General features: G+C 39.3%; 1 protein-coding gene across 1 annotated transcript; it reads right to left on the bottom strand.

Annotated features, from left to right (window-relative positions):
- Nucleotides 1-85: 85 nt before the first annotated feature.
- Nucleotides 86-22,744, bottom strand: LOC139945300 (chordin-like protein 2). Its single transcript, XM_071942648.1, has 11 exons — nucleotides 22,412-22,744; nucleotides 20,092-20,200; nucleotides 14,552-14,755; nucleotides 14,007-14,152; nucleotides 13,322-13,421; nucleotides 12,586-12,762; nucleotides 4,852-4,949; nucleotides 4,257-4,359; nucleotides 3,585-3,806; nucleotides 2,888-2,995; nucleotides 86-2,091 (listed from the first exon to the last, which is right to left on the bottom strand). Exons 2-11 carry the CDS (start codon nucleotides 20,186-20,188, stop codon nucleotides 1,901-1,903), a joined length of 1,446 nt encoding a protein of 481 aa, XP_071798749.1. The 5' UTR covers nucleotides 20,189-20,200; nucleotides 22,412-22,744; the 3' UTR covers nucleotides 86-1,900.
- Between the last annotated feature and the right edge of the window lie 1,123 nt (nucleotides 22,745-23,867).

Consider the following 23,867-nt stretch of genomic DNA (forward strand, 5'->3'; position numbering starts at 1 on the left):
TAATAGAGCTGCTTTAAAGCACAACATGTAGCTAAGCACAAAATAATGTGCTGCTAACTTTGACCCCCTCCTTTGCATTGTTAAAGGCAGTGGACACTATTGGTAATTACTCAAAATAATTATTGGCATAAAACCTTACTTGGTGACGAGTAATGTGGAGAGGTTGATGGTATAAAACATTGTGAGAAACGACTCCCTCTGAAGTGCCATAGTTTGCAAGAAAGAAGTAATTTTCCACGAATTTGATTTCGAGACCTCGGATTTAGAACTTGAGGTCTCGAAATCAACCATGTAAACGCACACAACTTCGTGTGACAAGGGTTTATTTTCTTTCATTATTACCTCGCAACTTTGATGACCGATTGAGCTCAAATTTTCACAGGTTAGTTATTTTATGCATATGGTGAGATACACAAACTGTGAAGGCTAGTCTTTGACAATTACCAATAGTGTCCACTGCCTTTACAGGATTGGTAAAGGATAACAGAAAAAAACATTTGTCCCATCTACAGTACCCTGTTGGCCGAATAATGCCAACTACTTGTATACAATAAGTTTAGATAAAATAACATGCATGTATTCGTAACAAAAATGAATGATATTCATCTCATTTCTACATCTTATGAATATTCATAAAGGTATTATACATATAATATTATCATCATATATTATTAATTGAAACGTTAGTTTCATATTTTTTTTTAAACAAACAATAAACATTTTAATGTACAGGATGTCCGCAGTTGAAAACTGCCAAATAAAGTTATTTTTTTCTTCGCAAATTCTGTTGCCCATAGCGCAATCAGTTTTTTAAATATAATACTTAGGAAATGCACACATATCAATTTGCTAGAAAGTTTCACTATTTACAAAGTACGTTCGTTATTAGGAAGATATTAAAACAAAGGGTCATGTATGGTGCATGACTTTTTTGAAACGATAGGTGGCAGCAGACTTGACTAGTACACCCTTGTTCTTTTATGTTTATCAGATCATGTAACTTTTGTTTACAAAAAGAGTGACCTCGTACATTCCAGGGCTTTGCCTGGCAGGCAAGATACTACACTGGTTGCATGAAAACTTGTTAGTTTTGTGTCATAACTTTACATTAATTCAACAGTTAGAAAAATGCAAGCTGGACACGTTTTGAGATGCACACTCCTTACTTCCCCTATAAAGTTGGTAAAATGCATGATTTTTTTCTCCCACTGGATGGGCTGTGTACAAATTTTATCTGCAGGAATTTCAGGCTATGTGGCTCTTTTGTAAACGTGTGACGTCACAGGTTACATGTTCTATAAGTCTGTCACCAAATATGCATCAAATTTGCATCACATTACCTTTTTAATCGCAGCTACACCTCATATTATGCATTGTGTTGGGATATACCAAGCGAGAATACTGGTCTTTGACATTTTACCAAAGGTGTCCAGTGCCTTTAAGAATTAATTGTGAAAAAACAGCTTGTCCATGCCACAGTTCAGGAAGGGCGTTTGGGGATAAAATTGTTTTTAATTTTCTATCACAGTGTTAGGTAATTTACATGACTGGCCATGACAATAGGCAGAAGGCGGGCGGGTACAAGAACTACACAAAGAAGCTTCATTGTTTTACATTGTTAATGAATGTGAGTCTTAAGAACGCTAGGTGGCAGCAGACTCACCAGGTAAATTTCAATTGTAAATAGAGTTCTGAATACGAGAAAGAATTAGCTGTTGCAAACAACTTACCAACCAAAATGCGCAACATTGTTAATGGCCTGACGTTTCGACCCTAGCAGAGTCTTTCTCGAAGGCTAAAAACTTCAGAACATGCGCTCCGTATTACCTGGATCTACCTGGGTAAGTCTGCTGCCAACTGCGTCTTAAAAGTTTCTACCAGTTGAGTCAAGATGCCCAATTCACCCACTAGTTGGGACTACAAGTGTCCCCCTTTGCCTGGGTGTTGTGTCGGGTGCCTGGGTGCATTCAATCCCCCTCTCTATTGCCCTTGGTCTGAGCATTCGCGTTAGTCGAACGACCTGCCGTTGACAGTTTGAGATGCAGTTTTTCTCCAGTTTGCGCTCTTTTCTTTTGAGTTTCTGCAGGCGATCTGTGGACATTCAAAATGTAAGAAGAAGAAATGATTGAAGGCAACACTGAAACTTCTAAAGTTACATAAAAATACAAACATCAACAATACGCAAACATCAAAATGTACAAAAACGCCCAAAATACAAAGTAGGCCATACCATACAGATGCATGATCAAATTAAATAAGCTGTACACATTTAAAATGAATGTGACATTTAATTGGCGACCGATTCAGCTCTGGCCGAATGGAGGCAGCTTGAAAATTCCCAGCAGCATTCTGTTATCAGTGTGCAACTTTGTCAGCGACAGGCCATAATGATAAAATAAACCATTAACAACAATCAATACGACAATAAGGCATGAATTAAAACAAAAACATTCTGAGATAAATTATTTACTATAGGTTTTCTCGGTCAAATTCGGCAAATGAGCAGTCAATTTCATTTTCATGCGTTCAAATTAAAGCTGTTTTGCATCTCCAGTTGTTACTGCGTTTCAAATTCAGAATTCGGCCATTCAATTTCGTTTATGGTCGAGTCAAACTCCTTTAGCACTCTGTTCAATTTAGCGTAGCGTCATTCTTTTTCGTGACACACACGCCTCAAGAAGCGTCTGCGAATTTGAATGCTGCTCTGATGAATTGTTAAATTGAATGATTATTTTGTTTATTCGAATGACGCAACATTACATTTGACTAATCCAAAAAACGAAATCGAATGACCCTATTTGCGCGAAATAGAATAGCTTGGTGGTTAAATTGGCTGCTCTTTTTCCGAAATTGACCGAGAAAACCTATATTGTGTAATATTACTTACGGTGTGTTGAAGCGCCTGTAAGTTGAAACCAGCCCGTTCTATTGGTTTCCTGTTTGTTTTGGAAGTCCTCGTCTGTCATTGGCTCAATTTGAAAATCCGAAATCAGTCCTGCATAAATTAACATACAAAAATATGAACTTTTTCTGAAAACAACTTTAGTTCCATACCAAATATGAAAGTTCAACAAGGTTTCGACTGTATTTCCTAATTAACAATAATTTAGAAACAAATGCACATAGTCTTCAAGTTGTGAACCCTTTTTATTTCTTAATGTTAGACGCTTCTCATTTTTTTTCTTTTTTTTTTCTTACAAAAAACGAAACTGCACTTATTTGTTAGTCTTTTTATTTTAGTTGCTTTATAAAAGTTTAAAGTTACAAGTTGATTTTTATTTTTTTGGGGTTAAAATCTTTCATTAATCACTTATTCATTTTACTTATTTATAAGAATAATTGATTTTTATCATCTCTGAAAAAAATGTGTTTATAGTTCATTTACAATCTATTTTAGAATAGTTCACTACTTCACTCTCTCCCTTCCCACAAATGATACTCAAGTCTGTTTATTTAAATCACTAACTCATTTTGTTTATACAAATAAGTTTATGTACCATCTCTGAATTCCCACAAATGATACCCACATCTGTTAATTAATCACTTATTAATTTAGTTTATTAATATAACAGTTCATTATTTACCATCTCTGAATTCCCACAAATGATGTTCAAAGACCCCAGCGTCCAGGTCTTCAACTACGAATCGAAACGTCTGCAAGGTGTCCGGCGACTCCACCAAGTACGGCACGAACTCGTGCAGGAGTATTTTCTCCGTCTTACGGAGGCAGAGGGCAGCCTCTTCGATACCCTCGATGTCCTCGGAAGGCCCGTCGTCGGAAGACCCCGTCGATGGTGTTGGTATATCTGCCAATAGATTATTTTTTGTTATGAAGAATGGACGAGAAAGTGTAGATTCGTGTATATAATGATGGAACTTTATATCCACGAATCTACACTTTAGAGTCTATTGTTCGACCTAAACTATTTTCCAAAAACTTTGTATTTTTGCAAACGACGTTTGGTCACATTTTTATTTTTCTTAATTTATAAGCATATTTGATTGTGCTCTCAACATAGACAAGCACCATATTTCGATCAGTGTAAAAGTTCTGTTTTTACCAGAGCAAATCAATAAACTGGAAAAATTTTTTTTGAAAATGAAAACAACATGATTTATAGCTTTGTTTTCATATGTCACTATGCCGCGACGGGGGAGGGGGGGGGGGACGGGAAGAAGTCAATGAACAGTTAAAACTACTACCCATCCGTGTACTCACATCGAGTTTTTTAAATTAACCGTGAAATGTTCCTCACCTGGACATACTTTACAGCAGGATCCCCTGTGCTGTATGGGATTCGCACATGGCAAGGTGTTTTCACTTGGGCATCTCATCCTACCACATACAGCCTCTCCTCTCTGTTAAGAAAAAAGAAGACATTCAGGGTTGGAGTTAGACATTATTCTTATTTATCCTACGTATTTAAAACAAATATGAAAATTTATAATAAAAAACTCCTAACAGCTTTCCAACATGATAATAAATTACATAAGTAAATAATTTTAAACACCCACAGTTTGTAGTTTTATACCGTTTTGTATAAACTTTAGGCTAGAGGCTCACTAAAGCTTACAGCTTTTTCCTTATTTTCTGTTTTATGACGATTGAATTTGAAAAGGCAAGCAAAGACCCTTTTCGAAACCACGGCTTCGGCTTCAGATTCGGCTTCAGGCTCCGTCCTATCGTCTGAAGCCCTGAGCACGTACGCAAAACACGCGTAATATTGTTAAAACAACCGCAGGGCCAAGCTAGCCGGAGCCGAATTTGGAGCAAAAGCCGTGGTTTCGAAAAAGACCATAGAAGGAAGGGCAACAATCTGGTAGTTCCCTGTCTCATCTATCCTATCTTACCTTGCAAGTGCACAGGATGCATTCCATTCTGCCGAAAGGTACCAGTACCGGATGCCAGCTCTGGTCTTCGAAGTATGTTTTGCCGTTGGACTCGCAAACTGTTGGTCAACAAAAATAGATCAATAGATTAGAATTTAAAGCAACACAAATGATCACGAAGAAAATATCAATCATCTTCTTTATAGACCGGCTATGCAAAGACAAACTTTCGTATAATAAAACAGGGTACTAACGAACAACTTTCAACGAATCAGGAGGAAGAAATGAGATAATCTTCCCAATGCATGATTCTAAAACCCCTCTCGGTTACCAACGTACCACCAACTCGCAAATTTGACAAAAGTGCCCCCCCCCCCCTTAAAACAAAAAAGGTGCCGCATAGGCCTAGGTCGTTAACCCTATACAGTCTGCAAGGATGAACACTACAGTCCCACCACACACTCTGAACATAAATTATTCGCGAATATTTGCATTACAATAAATAAGGCAGTATTTCTTCTAGACCGCACCACTTGACCCCTGACCCCACTCATACAACCCTCTCAAACAACCCTTTTGTTTATGCATTCACGATCCCAGGACGAGCGTACAATGGATTCTTGTCATTGTGTAACATAACTATTTCAAGAATTTCATTTCGGCGCCTAATATTATGTTATAAATGGACCATTATGCTTTACGCCTTGAGTCATATTTTTCCAGAAATTCGAGGAATGTTGTTTGAGTTTTGATTATGAACTGTCATGGATCCGGCATCGTGGTTCCCTTTAGAATATAATGGACTCTTATTACATCTGATCTTGAACTCTTTGTGACACCACAACGCACAGAATTGTTTTTTGTTTATTGATTTGCAGAACCGAATGCAGTTAAAGTTTTCATGGAAAAATTGTGCTACCACCAGTGTGTCAGACCTAGTTCCTCGTTTCTTGATGTTTGAGTTTGGAACCAGGCTATCTGCTTCTTCGCACCCATACACTCTTTCTTTGCTAAGAATCATGTGTCGAACAATGAGCCATTTCAAAAGTATCTTTCCATACTGCATAATTATTGCAGAGTCTTTCTCAGATTCAAATATTATTTTAGTGAGAATTTACTTCTTTCTCAAAACTACGTTACTTCGAAAGGGAGTCGTTTCGCACAATGTTTTCTACAATCAACAGCTCTCCATTGATCGTTTACCAAGTAAGTTGTTATTTTAAAGGGTTTTGATACTTTTTTATAAAATCATGTTTTTGACCAAGGCATGAATCCATACTCACTGTGAATGAAGGTGTGCAAACCCTTTAATATATTATTTTGAGTAATTACCAAAATGTCCAGCGCCTTTAAACTTAGAAAAGAAGACTTTACACAGGTGAAATTAAGGTGTATTTTAAAACGTGACAAGGGTGGGGCCTCACCTTAATTATTAATTAGGACATTATTAATTAGGAACTGTCATAAGCCGATACCAATTAATAATGGCAGTTGCTAAGACTTAAAAATGATGTTCATATAAACCTTTTGAGCTCTCTCGGATATCGTAGTTTTTCTCAAAGTGGAAAACTAAGTTTGGTTCTGGCTATTGACTTCATGACAAAATCTTAACAACCTTTTTTGAACTTTGCATTTTCGTGTTCACGCAAATACATTGTGACCAAACCGAGAGCCGAGGTAATGTTAGTCTGGCGCCGTGCATGTGTCTTGGGCTATCAAGGTACCTAGCATAAAATGGGCGTGGTGTTTAAAGAACACCTTGTTAATCCTGTCTCTACGATCCCTGGATAGTATGATTTTGCCCTAATGCTGGCGAGGGACTGGTGATAGACTTGTTGACAAGTCGTTTAATGTTACAAAAAGTAGCTAAGCACAAAATGATTATGCTTAGAAGAATAGGAAGGTTTATTACCGGCTATATAATACCACGTCACAAGTATATGTATGGGACTGTGCCATGGACTGTGCCCTGCTTAATTTGTTTTGCTTAGTATAACATTGTTAAGTATTATTCTCTGCTTAACTCAATGAAATTGGGCTGCATTTACCAGCCGTAAATCAACAAAGTTTACATAGCGGCAACTGGTGCCACACAAAATATTCTTTACGAAAGAAGTTTGCTAAGCAGTATTTTCTGCTTAACAGTTTTATCAAATTGGGCCCAGGACAGTTTAAAAGTGATACCACAGGGAGGGGAAACTCCTTTCACAATGCCGACTCGTAAACCCTGCCCCACTCAGCCTGGCTCCAACGAGATCACCGGGAACACATGCTCGGCTCCTTGCAGACGGCACTGCCGGGGCCTCACATGGTCCGCGTTGACAACCAGGCTCAGCCTGGTATAGCACCGGGGGCTCCTGGCAGATCCTCACCGGGACCAAGTGTCGCCCTTCCACCCACTTTTGTTTCAGGAGTGGACCAAGCCCGCATGATAAAGCAAAAACAGTTTATGCAGATGTTCACTGGATATCAAATAATTATATAAGTGTACAAACTTCTGTTTAACAGCTCGCTGTTTTACGAATGGAACAAACCACATGATAAAGCAAAACCGTTTACACAGATGTTCACTGTACATAAAAAAATAATTATCTGTTTGACAGTTTGCCTAACATAACAACAAAACTCGCTTAACGTTTGGGCCGAATTCTGCGCTTACGATCACAATTCTCCGCTTGCAGGGCCAGCCCCGAATTTCTTTGCTAGATGTGTGTATCAAAGCGAATAATACTAACGTGGAGTACGCACGCACACCTGGGCCCAATTTCATAGAGCTGCTAAGCACAACAATTTGCTTAGCATGAAATTTCTTCCTTGAAAAAAAAATGATACCCAACAAAATTTACATTTGATGCGTAAACAATTATTGCCTGTACTGATATTCAGCTGTTGTTTGCTTATCCTGAAAATCACGTGGAAATATTGTTAGAAATCCTGTTTTTTATGAAGGCCAAAATTCCATGCTAAGCACATTGTGCATTCCCTGCATGTGTATGAAATACGCTTTACGGAAAGTGCATAATTTCCTGCTTCCGTAGGCGTCGATTCTTTGCTTACGGTAAGCAGAGCCATGATATTGAGCCAAGCTAGATCTTTGGGCTGGGTCCAAATAAAAGTTACCTGTTTATACCTGTCGTGACTCAGCCAATAATCGGTAAGGATCCAGCCGGATTAATTCTCGATGGTGGTTTTACAATAAACGCGGGAAGTGATTTGGACAATTAATTAGTGGCACCGTCTACTGACTGGTGTGACGTCACAGGATGAGTAATATTACACGCGGGTCTCCCCATATTAATTTTGTTGTCTGTTGGAAACTAATAAAATTCCACAAAAACAATCTTCATATATATAGAAACAAGCCTAAAGCGATTGACACTACTAATTGGTAATTATGGATGGAGTGTTGTTGATAGTGGGTGCGTTCGTTTAGCTTCCCTGGGTCGACCCCGGTGTGTGGTGTTTTTTCCCAGGACGAACGTGGGTAACTATCTGCACACGTTCGTCCTGGAGAAAAAAAATCGCCACACACCGGGGTCGACCACGGGAAGCTAAACGAACGCACCCAGTATAAAACATTGTATAAACGGCTCCCTCTGAAGGAAGTGACGTGGTTTTGAGAGAGGAGCAATTTTTCACAGAAATATTTGAATTTGATTTCGAAACATCAGAATTTGATTTCGAGGTCTCGAAATTTCGTAAGAGACCTCAGCTGAGGTCTCGAAATCAAAGCATCAAAAAGCTGAAGATAAAACGTAAATTGTATAATAGTTCTCTTGAATAACATTTTAAATTCAGTAAAAGCAAAATGTCATAACCACAACATTAGCATGTCACGTCATCCTGTACGAGACATACGCGTCATTAATGAAGCTGTCTTGACGATGACGTATTTAAAATGGCCAACGTAGTTAAATTCGAGAAGCGCTTCCATGCACTTCTATCCATGACATTGGCGTCAATTTAAATCTATCTTGTTAACAAACTTTTCAAACCAATAATCAAACAAGATCAAAATGAAATCTTCAATTTCCCATAGTTATCTGTGAGTAATTCCACCCGATTATCGCCTAGAGCGACAGGGCATGACCGTGATCAACGGTGACACATAGCTAAATGTGAATATAGCATACCATCAGTTAAACATTGGTTAACCACCCCGTAACCACCAAGTCGTCCCCCCATAAAAACCAACACTCGAGGCTCGATATAATTCAAACTGGCCCTGAGCAGGAGGCGTTTGTCAAAACATCAGAGAAACGGATATTCTTTGTTGAGACGAGAAGTCGATTACACTTGTCATAACATCTTTAATGACTTTTATTTCTTTTGATGAAATGGAGTTTGGCACGTCGTGGACCGCAAGATGGTTTGGCATGTTTAGTATTTCTCCTTCTTATGATGGTGTAACCACTGAATCTCAGTTTAACTTCAGGGGGTCGTCTAAAAGTTTGCAACGGGTTCACGGAAACCGGAAAGTACTTTTCAGTATTATTAGTTTTTGCATTCCATGCTTACCCATTAAAGGTACTGGGGTGGATTTCACAAAGAGTTAGGACTAGTCTTATCTCGAGTTAGGACCAGTTACTCGTCCTAACTTAGGACTATCAATGCAATTTGTATATCTCCTAGGACTAGTCCTAAGTTAGGACTAGTCCTAACTCTTTGTGAAATCGACCCCTGGACACCTTTGGTAATTGTCAAAGACCAGTCTTCTCATTTGGTGTATCCCAACACATGCATAAAACAAACCTGTGAAAACGTTGACGCATTGGTCATTGAAGATGTCTACTTTTTACGAAGCAATTATGGTTAGTTGTCTTTCTCAAGGACACATGCATCAAGACCGGGACTCGAACCCATACTCTGCTGCTGACAGCACCGTAGCTTTGGGTCCGGTGAACCTAGACCGCTCGGCCATGACACACGCCACATAACACTTCATTTCGCCCAATCTCAGACTGTGCTCTCATTTGGTACTTTCTGCTTATTTATTTATTATTTATTTATTTATTTCCAGGCAAACAGTACATACAAAGAATAAGCAGTTAAAAATAAGACTACACAGAGAACAAGCCTGCGGATAACCATCAAGCGAAAAATAATCACTATCTAAAGGCGATCCAGACAATAAAAATAACAAAGGCACAAAATGGCACAAGGACAAAAACGACATAAAAAAATTGCACATGCTGGAGACCAAGGTCAAAACAAAAAGAGAAAACAAAAGGACTCCACAGGGAAATTCTGAAGATCGGGGTGCTCCACATGGAATGTTATGTACAAAGTCTATTTTAAGTACAAGGACAATGGAAAGAACAAAAGATGTCTCCACAGGGATGCACATTTGAGAATGCGTGATCGGGTCGTAATAAAGTTAAGCATTAACATTTATGCCCGAAGGGTGCACGCGAATTTCAGTCAGATGAACAAAACAACACATAAAATTGTTAACATTCTAGCATTTTGTTTTGACGAATTCCAAAGTCATACCACCACCCTAAAGCACCCTCCACCCCAACCCCATTCAAAGACGTTTTCTTCTGGGAATTCTGTACACGTGTGGGGGAAATACCATCAAGATTGTTATTTTAATATGCGTCGAGGCAATTTCAGTGACTAATTTTTATGCTTGGAAATTTAAGGGAAGGCTAAGGTGCTGTAGTTTTTGAGACATTAGTAAAACAAAAACCAAAAAAAAAACCAACAATTTTCGTCTCAGTGAGCGAACATTATTTTAGCATTTTACAAAGTATTATGCAACTCTCCTGAAAACATTGCTCTGTGATTTTCACTTTTTTGTCTCAAAAACTTAACGACTTATAATATATAGCTGAAACTTCTACTATAAATAAACTATAAATTATTACAAAACATAGATCTATTAATTCACAGTGAGTAGGGATTCATGTCATAGCCGAAAAGTTGATCTACAAAAGGTAAAAAAACTTTAACATTATAGCCAGCCATTGTAAAATTGTTGTACCAATAATTACGGTTTAAAAACAAAAAAGAACACAATAACAGTTCTTAAAAAAAATAAATATATAAAACTCGAGATCTGATTTCCGTGCAAACACCTACTATTCCGAATGACACATTGTTTATACTCGGTTTACTTAGAGGGGGTTTGAGGTTTAATCCCCGGGGCCCACTCCTTTGGTGTTGATGTTGTTTTTTGAGGGGCATAAAATCGACACTGAAAAATCAAGAATTTTTTCCCCGAGGTTTTATTCCCGTCACTTCTATTTAGTGTCAGTTACGGCTGAGGCGCGCCGGGTGATAGGCGCATCCGTCCCCCCACGAAACCTCAAAATTCTCGCTCTGGGACAAGCTGTCAAAATGCGTTAGTCAGGTAACTCGTGCCGTACCCTTAAGTGGGGTATGACGCTAATCATACGATGCTTAGGTCCAAATGGAATGCTACTTCCTGCAAGTTGAAATATTATTTGTCTTTTGTAGTTGAAATTTTCTGATATTGTGTTCAAATTGGTATAATCTAGCCAAGGCACAGTTTCATGGAGAGCTGTTCCTTTGAGGTGAAATATTATTTGTCTTTTGCATTTTTGTTTTTCTGTTAGTGTACAAGTGGATGAAATCTGGGCCTAATTTCATAGAGCCGCTATAAGCACAAAAACAGGTTTAAGCACCTTACATTAACGCTTATCAGAAAAGGGTTACCAGCCAAAATATTATGTCACATAATATACAATTAGTGACAGGCGTCTTGCTCATTAATTTGTTGCTTAGTGGGCTATGATGACTTCATGATAATTAGAAATCCATTAGAAATCCAAAATGAGGACAAGTTTACCCCCACCCCCAAAGAGCAAAACTTTAAATATTTTGTTTACAACTTTTTGTTAATTTTTTTTTTTACATCACATAAATATTTATGATTCGCTGCTTGCTTCTGATTTCCCAAGACCGCCCTCCTGGGGCAATACAACGGCTCCCTCTGTCTTTCTGGAAAATAGTTGGTCAGTCGGGAGTTTATTGTGTATAGACAGCTTGACCGACAATGCTCGTAAAGGTGACTCAGAAAAGAAAAGAAAAATGGGGAGATGAAAAAACTCTGGATCAACACTCTTATTTCCGTCTATTGTGTTTATTTAGTGGCACTGGACATTATTGGTATTACTCAAAATAATTCTTGCCAAAAAACCTACTTGGTAACGATTAATGGATATCTGTTGATAGTATAAAACATTGTGCGAAACGGCTCCCTCTGAAGTAACGTGGTATAAGAGAAAGAGGTAATTTCTCACATAAATGAGCAAGTACACAAAGTTATGCAACAACTAAGGGTGTTTTTCTGTCATTAAAGGAACACGTTGCCTTGGATCGGACGAGTTGGTCTATAAAAAGCGTTTGTAACCGTTTGTTATAAAATGCATATGGTTGGAAAGATGTTTTAAAAGTAGAATACAATGATCCACACACATTTGCCTCGAAATTGCGTGGTTTTCCTTTTACTTTGCGAACTAACACGTTCGGCCATTTATGGGAGTAATAAATTTGACTCCCATAAATGGCCGACCGTGTTAGTCGACGAGGTAGAAGGAAAACCGTGCAGTTTTGAGGCATGTTTGTGTGGATCATTGTATTCTACTTTTAAAACATCTTTCTACTCATATGCATTTTATAACAAACGGTTGCAAACGCTTTTCAAAGACCAAGTCTTAATGTCTTGCAACTTCGATGACTAATTAAATTGATGGTCAGCATGGGAAGAGAACAATGCATTAAACTCACCATAGCGGCTGGGATCGAGTTCGGATATTCTAACATCGTCCTCTTCAAATGGATGCACTATGGCAGTGTTCTCTGGGAACGATCCTTCAGTCGACGGTTCGTCAGGTAATATTTCGACTGAGCCGTGGAGATTGTTTCCTCCAGTAAGGTCTTCATCTTCGTAGTCTTCCTCCGTAGCTTAGACAACAAATATAGAAAATAAAGTAAAATGTACATTGATGGTGTGTCATGGCTAATAACTAAAGAAAAAAACACCCTTGTTGCATTACATCGTTTGCTTCAGATGCATACTAAGAGCACCGAATTAAAACTATAATGTTTCTGATCAGCAGAGTGTGGGTTCGAGTCCCAGTCATGACACATGTGTCCTTAAGCAAGACACTTATTCATGAGGCTTTTTCCTTCGGATGGTACGTAAAGCCGTTGGTCCCGTGTGTTGTGTAACGCACGTAAAATAACCGAAACGAGAAGGGGTTCGCACCAGTGTTCCTGGTTTGATTGGCAGCATATTGCGCCACAGCATCTTGTAAAACACTATATGGTGCTATGTTAAAGGAGAAGGTCTCATAATTCAAACGTAGTCCCACATACCTTTCAGGAAAATACTGCACATAATTTTATAGTAAAGCGTCTTGAGCGTCACTGAGTGACGGATATGCGCTCTATATATGAAGCTACTAGTAGTATTAATGGTATCGCATAACAAGATGGCCGCTGCGATCAGAAGTTCACCTACCTGTGAATTCGCAAACGGGACAGCATGAATCGGGCAGCACTACTGAGTTGGCACACGGTAAGGCGGGACACGTCCTCAACGCACAGTACACTCGCCCACTCTGGAGGTTCAAAATAAATTATCAAAAAAATATATATAAAAACAAATCAAAATAATTATAACCAAGACCGTTACTAACAAGATTGCTATATAAACCTAAAAACACGGGCATTTTTAACAGCCAAATTAAAGCAGTTAAAGTTTCATCTCGTAATAAAGGCTTTTGATACCTCTTTTAGATCAAGTTTTGGGCCGTGAAAATAATTCAAAATCAGTGAATGAAGATGTATGTATCTTGCAGAAGTTTCAGCTTCGTAAGTCTTGAATTTAAAAAAATAAAATAAAAAATGAAAATCACAGAGCAATGTTTTTAAGAGAGTCGCGTAACGTTGTACATGCTTACATTTATTTTATGTCTAATAAGACAATTGTTTTCATGACTTGTTTTACTCATTTCTCAAAAACTACAGCACCTCAGCAGGTAATAGTTTAAGGGAAGCTTTCTTTCATCATAACCTTTAAACCGTGTATGTTTAATGGAAATCTGTGGATGGTACAACAAGTATCAAAGTGTTTTAATTTCTCAAGAACAGAATGAAGAAGAAGAAGAAGAAAAAACAATGGCAGGATTGCTATAAACCATTACCGAGCAACTGCACTGCACACATTGGTCCTCTCGCCTCGATCGGAAAATATCCGTCGCTGAAAACATAGCACCGTGGTTATACTCCTGGCCTTTATACTGACATTGCTGTGGTGACGTCACCGGTTGTTCTGTTGTCGTTTCATACCCTGCGTATAGCGACAAAAAGTGGTAAATTAATGTGAAAAGCCACGCCAGATAGCGTATCATGCCATCACATTGTCACTCATTTTTTTTACCAAAAGAAAAGGATTTTGATCTCAGTTTTGAGTAAATAATGAAAAAGTGTTGGCAGGATGCGGACAATTTTCTCTCTGAAAAGTTTTCGTATCCTGACCTACTTTTCATTTGTTATGAAATAAAATAGTATCTATTCAAAATGAAATAAAATAAAAAATATTCTCTTTTTGTAAAAAAGGATGGCAGGGTATACGGAAAGTTTACCAATATCTCTTCCAGTTTACTTTTTATTTTACATGATAAACATGACTGTAACAAAATTTGACCTATTATAAATCTCTCGTTCAGTTAGTTTTGTTTACCCTTACCTGACGAACATGTCGGGCAGCACTGGCCAGGTATCCTTCTTGGATACGTACAGGTAAGATGGGGGCACGTCCTACCGTCGCACCGTACCTGTCCAGCAGCGTGACACGAGCACAGTATGCAGTAGTCTATCCCGTTGGGTCGGAGGTATGGGTGCCAGCTATCGCCTACAGCGTACTGTGCGTTGCCGAAGTGACACACATCATCTGTGGATATAAGGTGTAGAAAGAGAAAATAGTTCAAATTCTTGTCATTGTTTATCGCTATAGAAGGTGTAGAGCAAGGACAATGGACACAGGAATTCCAAGACATGCCATAACGACTGTGCGCTGCCAAGGTTTGTGGACATGGTTCAGAATAAAGAAAAATACTTGTAATTGAAATTGTCGCTTGAAAGATCTTGGGTGTAGGACAATGGACTAAGAAATTCCAGAACATTCAACAAAGTATACTGTTCGCTGTCGAGGTTCACATTATTCTGTGGACATGGTTCAGAAGAACATTGAGTAAGAATCATTCCTCAATGAGAAGACGAAGAAGAACAAATACTTCAAATTCATGTCATTGTATTCGCTGGAAGATCTTGGGCAGGACAATGGAGAAAAAAAATCCTCAGAACATCTCCATTAATCACTGTGACGTAGCACACTAATCCAGATGAATGGTACCCAGGCCCATTTCATAGAGCTGCAGATAAGCAGAAAATTATAACAACTTTCTGCTTAGCAGAAATGGGTTGGATACTGATCACAACTTGCACGTAGCACTATCCCGGTAAGCATGTTGATGTGCTTAGCTACTGTTGTGCTTATATCAGCTCTATGAAGTCGATTTCAGGGCTCGTAGTGTGTGTATCAATTGGTACATTAAACGGCCGTCGGCATTGAACGGCACATAAGGGTGGGGCGTGGTCGTGATGATAGGCTGGGTGAAGGTGGGTTGGGTTGCGGCATTAATGGGGGGGGGGGTGTGATTAAGTTAGGGCTCTGGGATTTGACGGTACTTTAAAGTTTCGGAAGGAAACTTTCTTCATACTGACAGTTATATCAGTCAAACCGTTGTTGTTGTTTCAAACACACTGCACGGCTCAATTTTTTTTTTTTACTCACTCACCAACACAAAAATTGTACGTTTCAATTAGTCAAATAAACAGCCATAAAAAGTTCGTTAACTGAAAATTATAGAGCGCCGCTTGGTCGTAAAACTGATCCATTAGTTTAGCTGGAGTTATGAACCCTTTGCCGAAGGTCATTTTCCCAAATATAGTTTGCCTTTGTCCGTTTATAGTATCAACATTAAGGGGACTGAATACAAATGTGTTTGTACGGCCAAACCAAAAACATTTTAGAAAACTTGTGTGTGCCATTCCATTTTTTTCTTCCGAAATACTGTTGCTCAAATATAATAAAATAAATGAAGCCGTCAGAATTTCAAGTGGGATATTTCGGTATGCGACATAAAATAGTAACCGGAAGTCGTCTGTATTTTTAGACTTCTCAAACATCACGGATGACTGCGCGGCTATGAACTCATCAACAGTCATCTGCTATCTACTGCGGCGGTAGATTTGATATCTTCATTTTCTTCTATGCCGTTAAAAAGATCGTCAAAATCAAGACGACAGAACGCGGTCAGGAACACCCAAAACCACTCCACATCACTTTCAATCTCAAGTTTAGCCGAAAAACCGCTCAAAAGGAGGATGAAATCACGCTAGAAATGAAATCCGTCAGATTCCCGTCTTGTGGTCGACCGATATTTTGATATCCCCCTTCTTCCTTATTTTAATTAATCTTCAATAAGTGGGCCAGCCATCATTTTTACTGGCCCATCATATACCATAACAAACTATAGGAGCGGCACTTATAGACTTGGCGCCCGCACTGCCTCGGCTGGGTGGCGGGTTTCTCAAGTGGGATCTACCATCTTGAACGAGATTTTCATTATAGTTTTTTTTCCGGAGACGTTGTTGGTGGTCAAGTTGATATAGTCTCGTCATTTAACTCCGGATTCAGTTTATTGACCTTTCAATTTTAAAGGGGAGGTATGCCTAGTTGGTTATTCTGGTGAGCCTGCAGCCGATTTCACGAAACGCTAGGATTAGCCCAATCAGTGATTAATCCCAACTCGAGTTAGGAGAGTAACTTATCCTAACTTTTTCAATGCGTTCTATAAACGTTTATGAATCCGGATACGGAACTTAACTCGTCCAAAGTCCTAAGAATAACCCTACGTTAGGAAGAGTTTGGCGAAATCGACGGCTGAGCTCCTATTATAGATGAAATAATACCAGACAATTTTGTGTATGTATCTCACCCTTTAAACACTATAAGTAAATAATGTTGGATGTACGACACATGGCTTCAGCGGACTTAACAACTTATTGATCAGATAAATTTACTGATTTTAAATCTATTGTTTTTATCATACTCATCTTAGAATATGATAATACGTATTCAAGGTTACTGTGGGATTGAACCTCCCTTTACATCAGATTGTGTAGAGGGTAAAGTTTCATCTTCTTCCAGTCCGTAAAAAGAGCTATTGATCCAATTTCACAACACTCGCGCTCTTCAAAACTTTGTCAGTCGAAAGGTTTCGCTGTGCAAAATTTCTTGACGATTGTTCCCTGCTTCGACTTGCAAAAGGAAAGTTAAATTTATGATTTATTTTCGCGAGCTTGGCCGAAAAAAACAGAAACATTTTCTCCATATGCAGTAATCAAAACTAAATTGCATGTGGCGACACAGAGTGCATGCCGAGTGTCAACTTTGTGATTATTTTCATAACCGGGCTGACTGTGTCATGCCCATGACACAACTCGACAGTTAAGGAGTATAGTGAGACGAATATTTACAAAGTCATTGTGCAGCCCCGCCGGTGCCCCGTTTAGCCCACATATCCCAGGGAAAGGGCACGAGTCACGGGCGCTAATTTGGCACTAGCCGTGACCCGGGGGTGAAGCGGGAGACCGAGGCTCAGTGACTTTCGTTCCGGGCGAGGGTAGACCTGCCGCCGCGCTCCACTAAATATTTTTTTCGGTTTTCTAAACAAGGTTTTATATCTTGTTTCAAGTACTTGCAACTGTCAACAAAGTCTAAGAGCAGGATCGACTTGGAAAGTACTCAAGATATTTAAAGGCACTGGACATTTTTTGCTAATTATTCGAAACAATTGTTAGGGAAAATTTACTTGGTAACGAGCAACGGAGAGCTGTTGGTAATATAAAACATTGCGAGAAACGGCTCCCTCTGAAGTAACGTGGTTTACAAGAAAGGGGTAATTTCTTAATTAAATCACAAATTGCAAAATTCTCTTGCTCCCTCTGAAGTAACGTGGTTTACAAGAAAGGGGTAATTTCTTAATTAAATCACAAATTGCAAAATTCTCTTGCAACTTTGATGAGCAATTGAGTCAAAATTTTCACAGGTTTGTATGTTATGCATAAGTTGGGATACACCAAGTGAGAAATGGTCTTTGGTAATAATTACCAAACGTGTCCAGTGGCTTTAACTGTGAAAACTAAGCACAATTATTCAACCCTGGGTTGCTTAATATAATGTGATGATTGAATCGGTTGGTTTCTATGTTAAATATGTTTTTGAAGAAATTCAATATTATATTATTTATATTGCAGTGTCAAACAGTTTTGAAGAATATTGTTTTCATGTAACAAAACACAAGGGAAACTTGTAAATATGTTTGGGTTGAGCCAAGAAAAATATACACAACCACCGTCAAACCATGACAGTTATTGTTGAAGTTAAGAAAGTTTAAAGACGGTAATATGTATAGTAGTTACGCCGACGTTAAACTGGGGTGACAGGCTTTGTGATCGGAGTCAAAATTCCAGAGCATCGCCACCACTAACTTGTTTTTCCCAGGTCATTTGCTTGGAAAAAAATAAAAATGATGGAAGACTTTCCGCTTAAACGATTCCCCGGCAGTGGTCTCCCCTCTTCCAAGGAAGACCCGCTCCACCCAGCATGAGACTCCAGTCTCCAGCCAGTCCGGTTCCTTCCAACAGTCCCCCTTTCTGCTCCGTCGTGTGTCAAAACAACAAAAACACTGAGCAAGAGCGACAATTGGTCACCAGTTACCCCGCCACTAGACACTGAGCAGCCAACATGGTAAAAAGACCCCAAAACGGACAACAATGTCCCCGGGTGAAAGCGCTCTCGAAATGGCCCGCCCCATCACCCCTGGTAGTCCATTGTTATAGTTTTTTTAAAGATGATGTTTTGACACAAGACTGGTGTTGTTTTGTGCCCGTTTTTTTCTTTATTTGTCTGTAGCCAGAAGTCTTACACACGTGTGGAGACAACACTAAATTATCACTCTCTTGTTGTTCATTTTTATGTTTACATCGACTAGGATTTGTGTCTTGGAAGAATTGTTAACGTTGAACAAAGAGAGAGATTTTCTGTGATTCGTCACATAGCACACAGAGGGACGGTTCAATAGCGACTGTCACATCTCTGAGTGAGATGACAGGTTGATTGATGGGTCGTCAGACCCTGGGTGTGATAGACCATCCTCGCACATCCATCTCCCCTAACCCTACCCATGGAGGTAGTGCCCTACCCAACCCCAACCAACCCGTTGCAATAGTATTATTACACAGGATAAAACGTAAAGTGGATTTTACAATCTGCCGTTACTTAAAGGAACACGTTGCCTTGGATCGGTCGAGTTGGTCTTTGAAAAACGTTTGTAACCGTTTTTTATAAAATGCATATGGGTAGAAAGATGTTGTAAAAGTAGAATACAATGATCCACACAAACATGCCTCGAAATTGCGTGGTTTTCCTTTTACCTCGTCGACTAACACGTCGGCCATTTATGGGGGTCAAAATTTTGACTCCCATAAATGGCCAACGGTGATAGTTCGCACAGTAGAAGGAAACCACGCAATTTCGAGGCAAACTTGTGTGGATCATTGTATGCTACTTTTAAAACATCTTTCCAACCATATGCATTTTATAAAAAACAGTTACAAACGCTTTTGTTTTGACCAACTCGTCCGATCCAAGGCAACGTGTTCCTTTAAGGGTAATGAACTTTTGCGTAACCCGCAAGCCGGCAGTATTTAAAGGCACGAGACACCTTCGGTAATTGTCAAAGACCAGTATTCTTATGTTGTGTATCCCAACATAATGCATTATTAACAATAAATCGTGTGAAAATGTTGACTAAATTGGTCATCGAAGTAAGGCTTCAGGCCTGAGATATTTTATTATTTGAGTGAGAAATTAACCATTTCTGAAAAAAAACTACGTTTCTTCAGAGGGAGCCGTTTCTCGCAATGTTTTATACTATCAACAGCTCTTCATTGCTCGTTACCAATGAAGTTGTTATGCTCAACATTATTTTGAGTAATTAACAATGCTTTTATACGGGGAAAGCCAATGCCAGCGGGAGCGCACTGTATCCTCCAATAAAACTGAAAAGCCATGAGGTCGGGATGGAAAAAAAGAGAAAATATTCACGTCAAAACAAAATGACTTCTTAACTGTGTTATTAAGAAAAAATAATGTCTTACCATTGCGTGGTCTTCTTGTGCCGGATGGTGTCGCGTATGTGACGGCTACCAGCGAAGATGTGATGAGCAGCGATATGAAGCTTGACATGATAAGCATGACACCAATAGTCTGAGAAAGAAAGACACCAGCGATAAAAAATGAACATTATGCAGCGGTAGGGGGTGTACCTATCCAACACACATTGAGCACAAAATTACAAAGTTGAAAGAAATTGATATTTAAATACTAAAGTTTGTAAAAATAAATATAAACAGTGACAAAGTACAGAACGACAATATTTTGTGGGCGTGTCACCCTAACTGACTTGTATAACGGTTTATTAATTGCTTATTTCAAGTTTCAATGTGACTTAGGTAGAAATCGGCAGGCCGCAAACTGAAGAGGGGGGGGGGGGGTTGTACACATGCAAAGAACCGGCACTTTAAAGGTGAAGATGTTTTTACGTAAAAGCGCGTATAGAGAGTAAACTAACGAACCGCAAATGGTACAAACTTTTACTTAAAAAAAAACACAAAAAAACAACATCGACTTTGCATTCTTTCCTGAAAGAGAACTCAATTTAAGATTGTGTAAACAATAGTTAACGGCCTGTCTGCTAGGGTCGAAACTTTAGGCAATTAACTATTTTTGCATTTATATTAAACTATCGGGTCCATTTGTTGGTAAGTTGTTTGCAACAGCTAATTCTATTTTCTCAATTTAACATTGTGATAACGGTTCAGGTTTGGTAAAGTTTAACGCACTCATGTGACAGCGTACGGTTAAAAGTCTACTCGTGGCATTTATTTTTCACCCTGCACTTTTCCGTTCCCTAGCCGCAAAACATCCCCTATAAAAAATGTATGCTGTAAACACATTACGGACCATCGTGATTCATGCCATCAGACCATCACAATTATGACAAGCGAGCGGCTTGCGTTTTGACAGGCATGCATTGGGGTTGGCGGCGTTCACAATTATTTACGTGCATGGCTAGATTGACTCGTAAACACGGAACAGTCGTTGAGGGTAGCTCGCGTGGAATGGTAGCGCGAGCGCGCGTTAGTTGTGTGACAGAAAGGGGGGAGTTTGGTCTAAGCGATACTGTACGTGTTGTATGTTTTGACAGTTACGGGTGGCGGGATTTGGGTGCTCAAGACGGCTAGAACCGGAGGCTCTCCGCCGAGACTCCGTGTCCCTCCGGTGGTGGTAGATAGACGACTTCCATATACAACTTTGACAGTTAGGGTATATCACTTGGGGGTGAACGCAACTTTGGAGTCGATTTTTTTTTTGGCGTTGGTATGTCAGCTGTTTGATCATCTATGAGGCATGAAATGCCCACTGAGAGTGCTACTGTTTTGTTTTGTTTAGTAAAATGGTTTGTAGGAGGAGTGCACTGGGGTTGGCGATAGGGTTGGCAAAGTTCTTCTTTAGTCCCCATAAAATCCATCGTGAAATTAAGCAAGATTGTGATTTCGGGGGGGGGGGTTGAAATAATCATCGAGAATGAAAAGCTTTAAAAAGAAAATGAGTCGACAAAACTTTATCGACGCATTGACATTTTCATTTTAAGAAAACTTTTTGGTTTTATCTACATCTACAAGAGTGACCGAAGAGGGTGGGGGGGGGGGGTCGATGAAGCCCTGCCTTTTTACCGAATGCACCACTTATTTAGTCCTTAGAGAAACACCAGTAACGTTTTTAAGAGAATAAATTCACTTAATTATTAACACAAATGGAGACCGGATTCGGTCAAGCGTACGAAGTCTTAAGAAACAAAATGAATGTCGGTAGGAGGAATTATATTGAGGAACAAGAAGAAGAAGAAAAAATAAACAATCAAATAAACAAAGACCCCCCAAAACAAGCAAACAAACAGATCACATATTAATTTGGGTAAAATTAATAATATTAAAACAAAAAGTATCAACGAAGACCCTGACAAGAAAACTAAAACTAAAAAGGAAGCAGATTGAGAGAATTTCGGATGCTAGATTTGAAGAAGTAACGATTGAGGACTGCAAAAGAGCAACCCTGATAAACCTGAGAATTAATAAAACAAAGACCCAAACAGCGATATGGACTTTCCACACTCTTGAATCCCAAATATAAATTCTCAACAGTGCTCGTGAAGACATACAAAACTGCATGAAACGTCGGGAACTTTCAAAGACGAATACGCTATCAGAACATACTTTGAAAGATTCCAGTTTGGTAATTAAACTCGCAGTGAATGAAAAATTACACTTTTATGTGAAGAATAATATTCCAGCATTTATATTATTGAACAATGAAAATGGTTAAAAGATGATAGATTACCATAGGCATTGAACTCACCTTTGAAAAGTCTTTGAACTGGTGACAAAGTTTTGTCCGTCTCTGAAATTCCAGGCTTCACACAAAATCTTCAATCAGTTCTCTACGTGTTGATGGCAAGGCTGGTGTTAAATCCACACTCAGTTTTTACAAACGCCAGTTGAGAAAAAAATAAATGTCGACGAACTGAGATCTGATTTCCAAATGCAATCCCTTTAGAAAGTAGTAGTGGAGGCAGACGACACTTCAAGAGTTTACATAAGCATTGTGGGTAAATGTTGAATTTATAAACCCAGTCTGGATTCCTGACGAATTCCTCGGAGGGAGCAGTGGCGTCAGTGGCTGGGAGCCAGTCTTCATAGGGGGTAATATCCCCCCCAACACACCATAATAGCTGGCATCTCACCAAGTTCCTATTTTGTGTGTGCATCACTCACAGTCATACAATAATGGTGATTACAACGTTAGTATTATCACCTACAAAACCACGTGTGCTCCTGCCACTATAAAAAAAAGACTCGCACCTGGTTGACTGGTTTGATGTTTAAAGGGGCATGGTTTTATGAAACAGACACTTTGTGCGCAACGTCACAAGTTACCGAATTGTAGTCAATTAGCCCATATGCGAATATTGCAATTAACTGATTTAGGTGCAGTGCTTAATAATTAGAAATTTTTACTATCGGCACCAACGTTCGCAAATGGGACCGTTCGCAGGTATATTTTAGCCTACCATCCGTACAACACGAGTATACGTGAATTTCTTTAGACCAGTTAAGAATCCATACATGGGCGTCGTGCAACAGTCTGACGTCACGCACGTAAAATCTGGCCACATCCCTCTTAAAGGGGGTCGGCCTTGGGGAAAAAACCAGCAATAGCATTTTTAGAGGATGGCAATTTTGATGCGTTCTGGTTGCTCTTGTTGAGTCCCTGGTTTGAGTCAGGTTCCACGCAGTCGCAATACGCTTTGTGATAAGTACCCCTTTAACGGGTTGAGATTTACCAGTTTGAGGACGAGCAGCGCCGGGCTGCCCCGAAGTAGAGGCGTCCCCAACCCACGGCTGTGGACCCATTGTCTGGCAAACGCCTTCACATAAGGTGTGTTTAATGACGGGTTATAATGACATTAATGCGGCAGTCTTAAGGCAGTCTTAAGGGGCTAATGACTCTGTTTTGTAGGGGCGGCTGTCAGCTTTATGTCCCGTGCGACGTTCGTGAGACGTAGTATCAGATGTTTGTTGCTGCGTGGATGCCCCATTCACACGATAATGCACTGTGGATTATTGTGGTGCTACTACTGCCAGCATTGTGTGTTGGTCCCCGGAGCTGCAATTTCACAGAAAAGCAAACGATATCGACAGTTATTGTTAACAGGAAAAGTACAGCATTGTTTTGGGAAGAACGTACACTCCAAGTTTTTATTAAAGTATTTTATCACAAAAGGGGTGGGGGTTCGGGAAATACATTTTTTTTT

The sequence above is a fragment of the Asterias amurensis genome, chromosome 12, assembly GCF_032118995.1.
Source record: "Asterias amurensis chromosome 12, ASM3211899v1".
In the NCBI taxonomy this organism is placed as follows: Eukaryota; Metazoa; Echinodermata; class Asteroidea; order Forcipulatida; family Asteriidae; genus Asterias; species Asterias amurensis.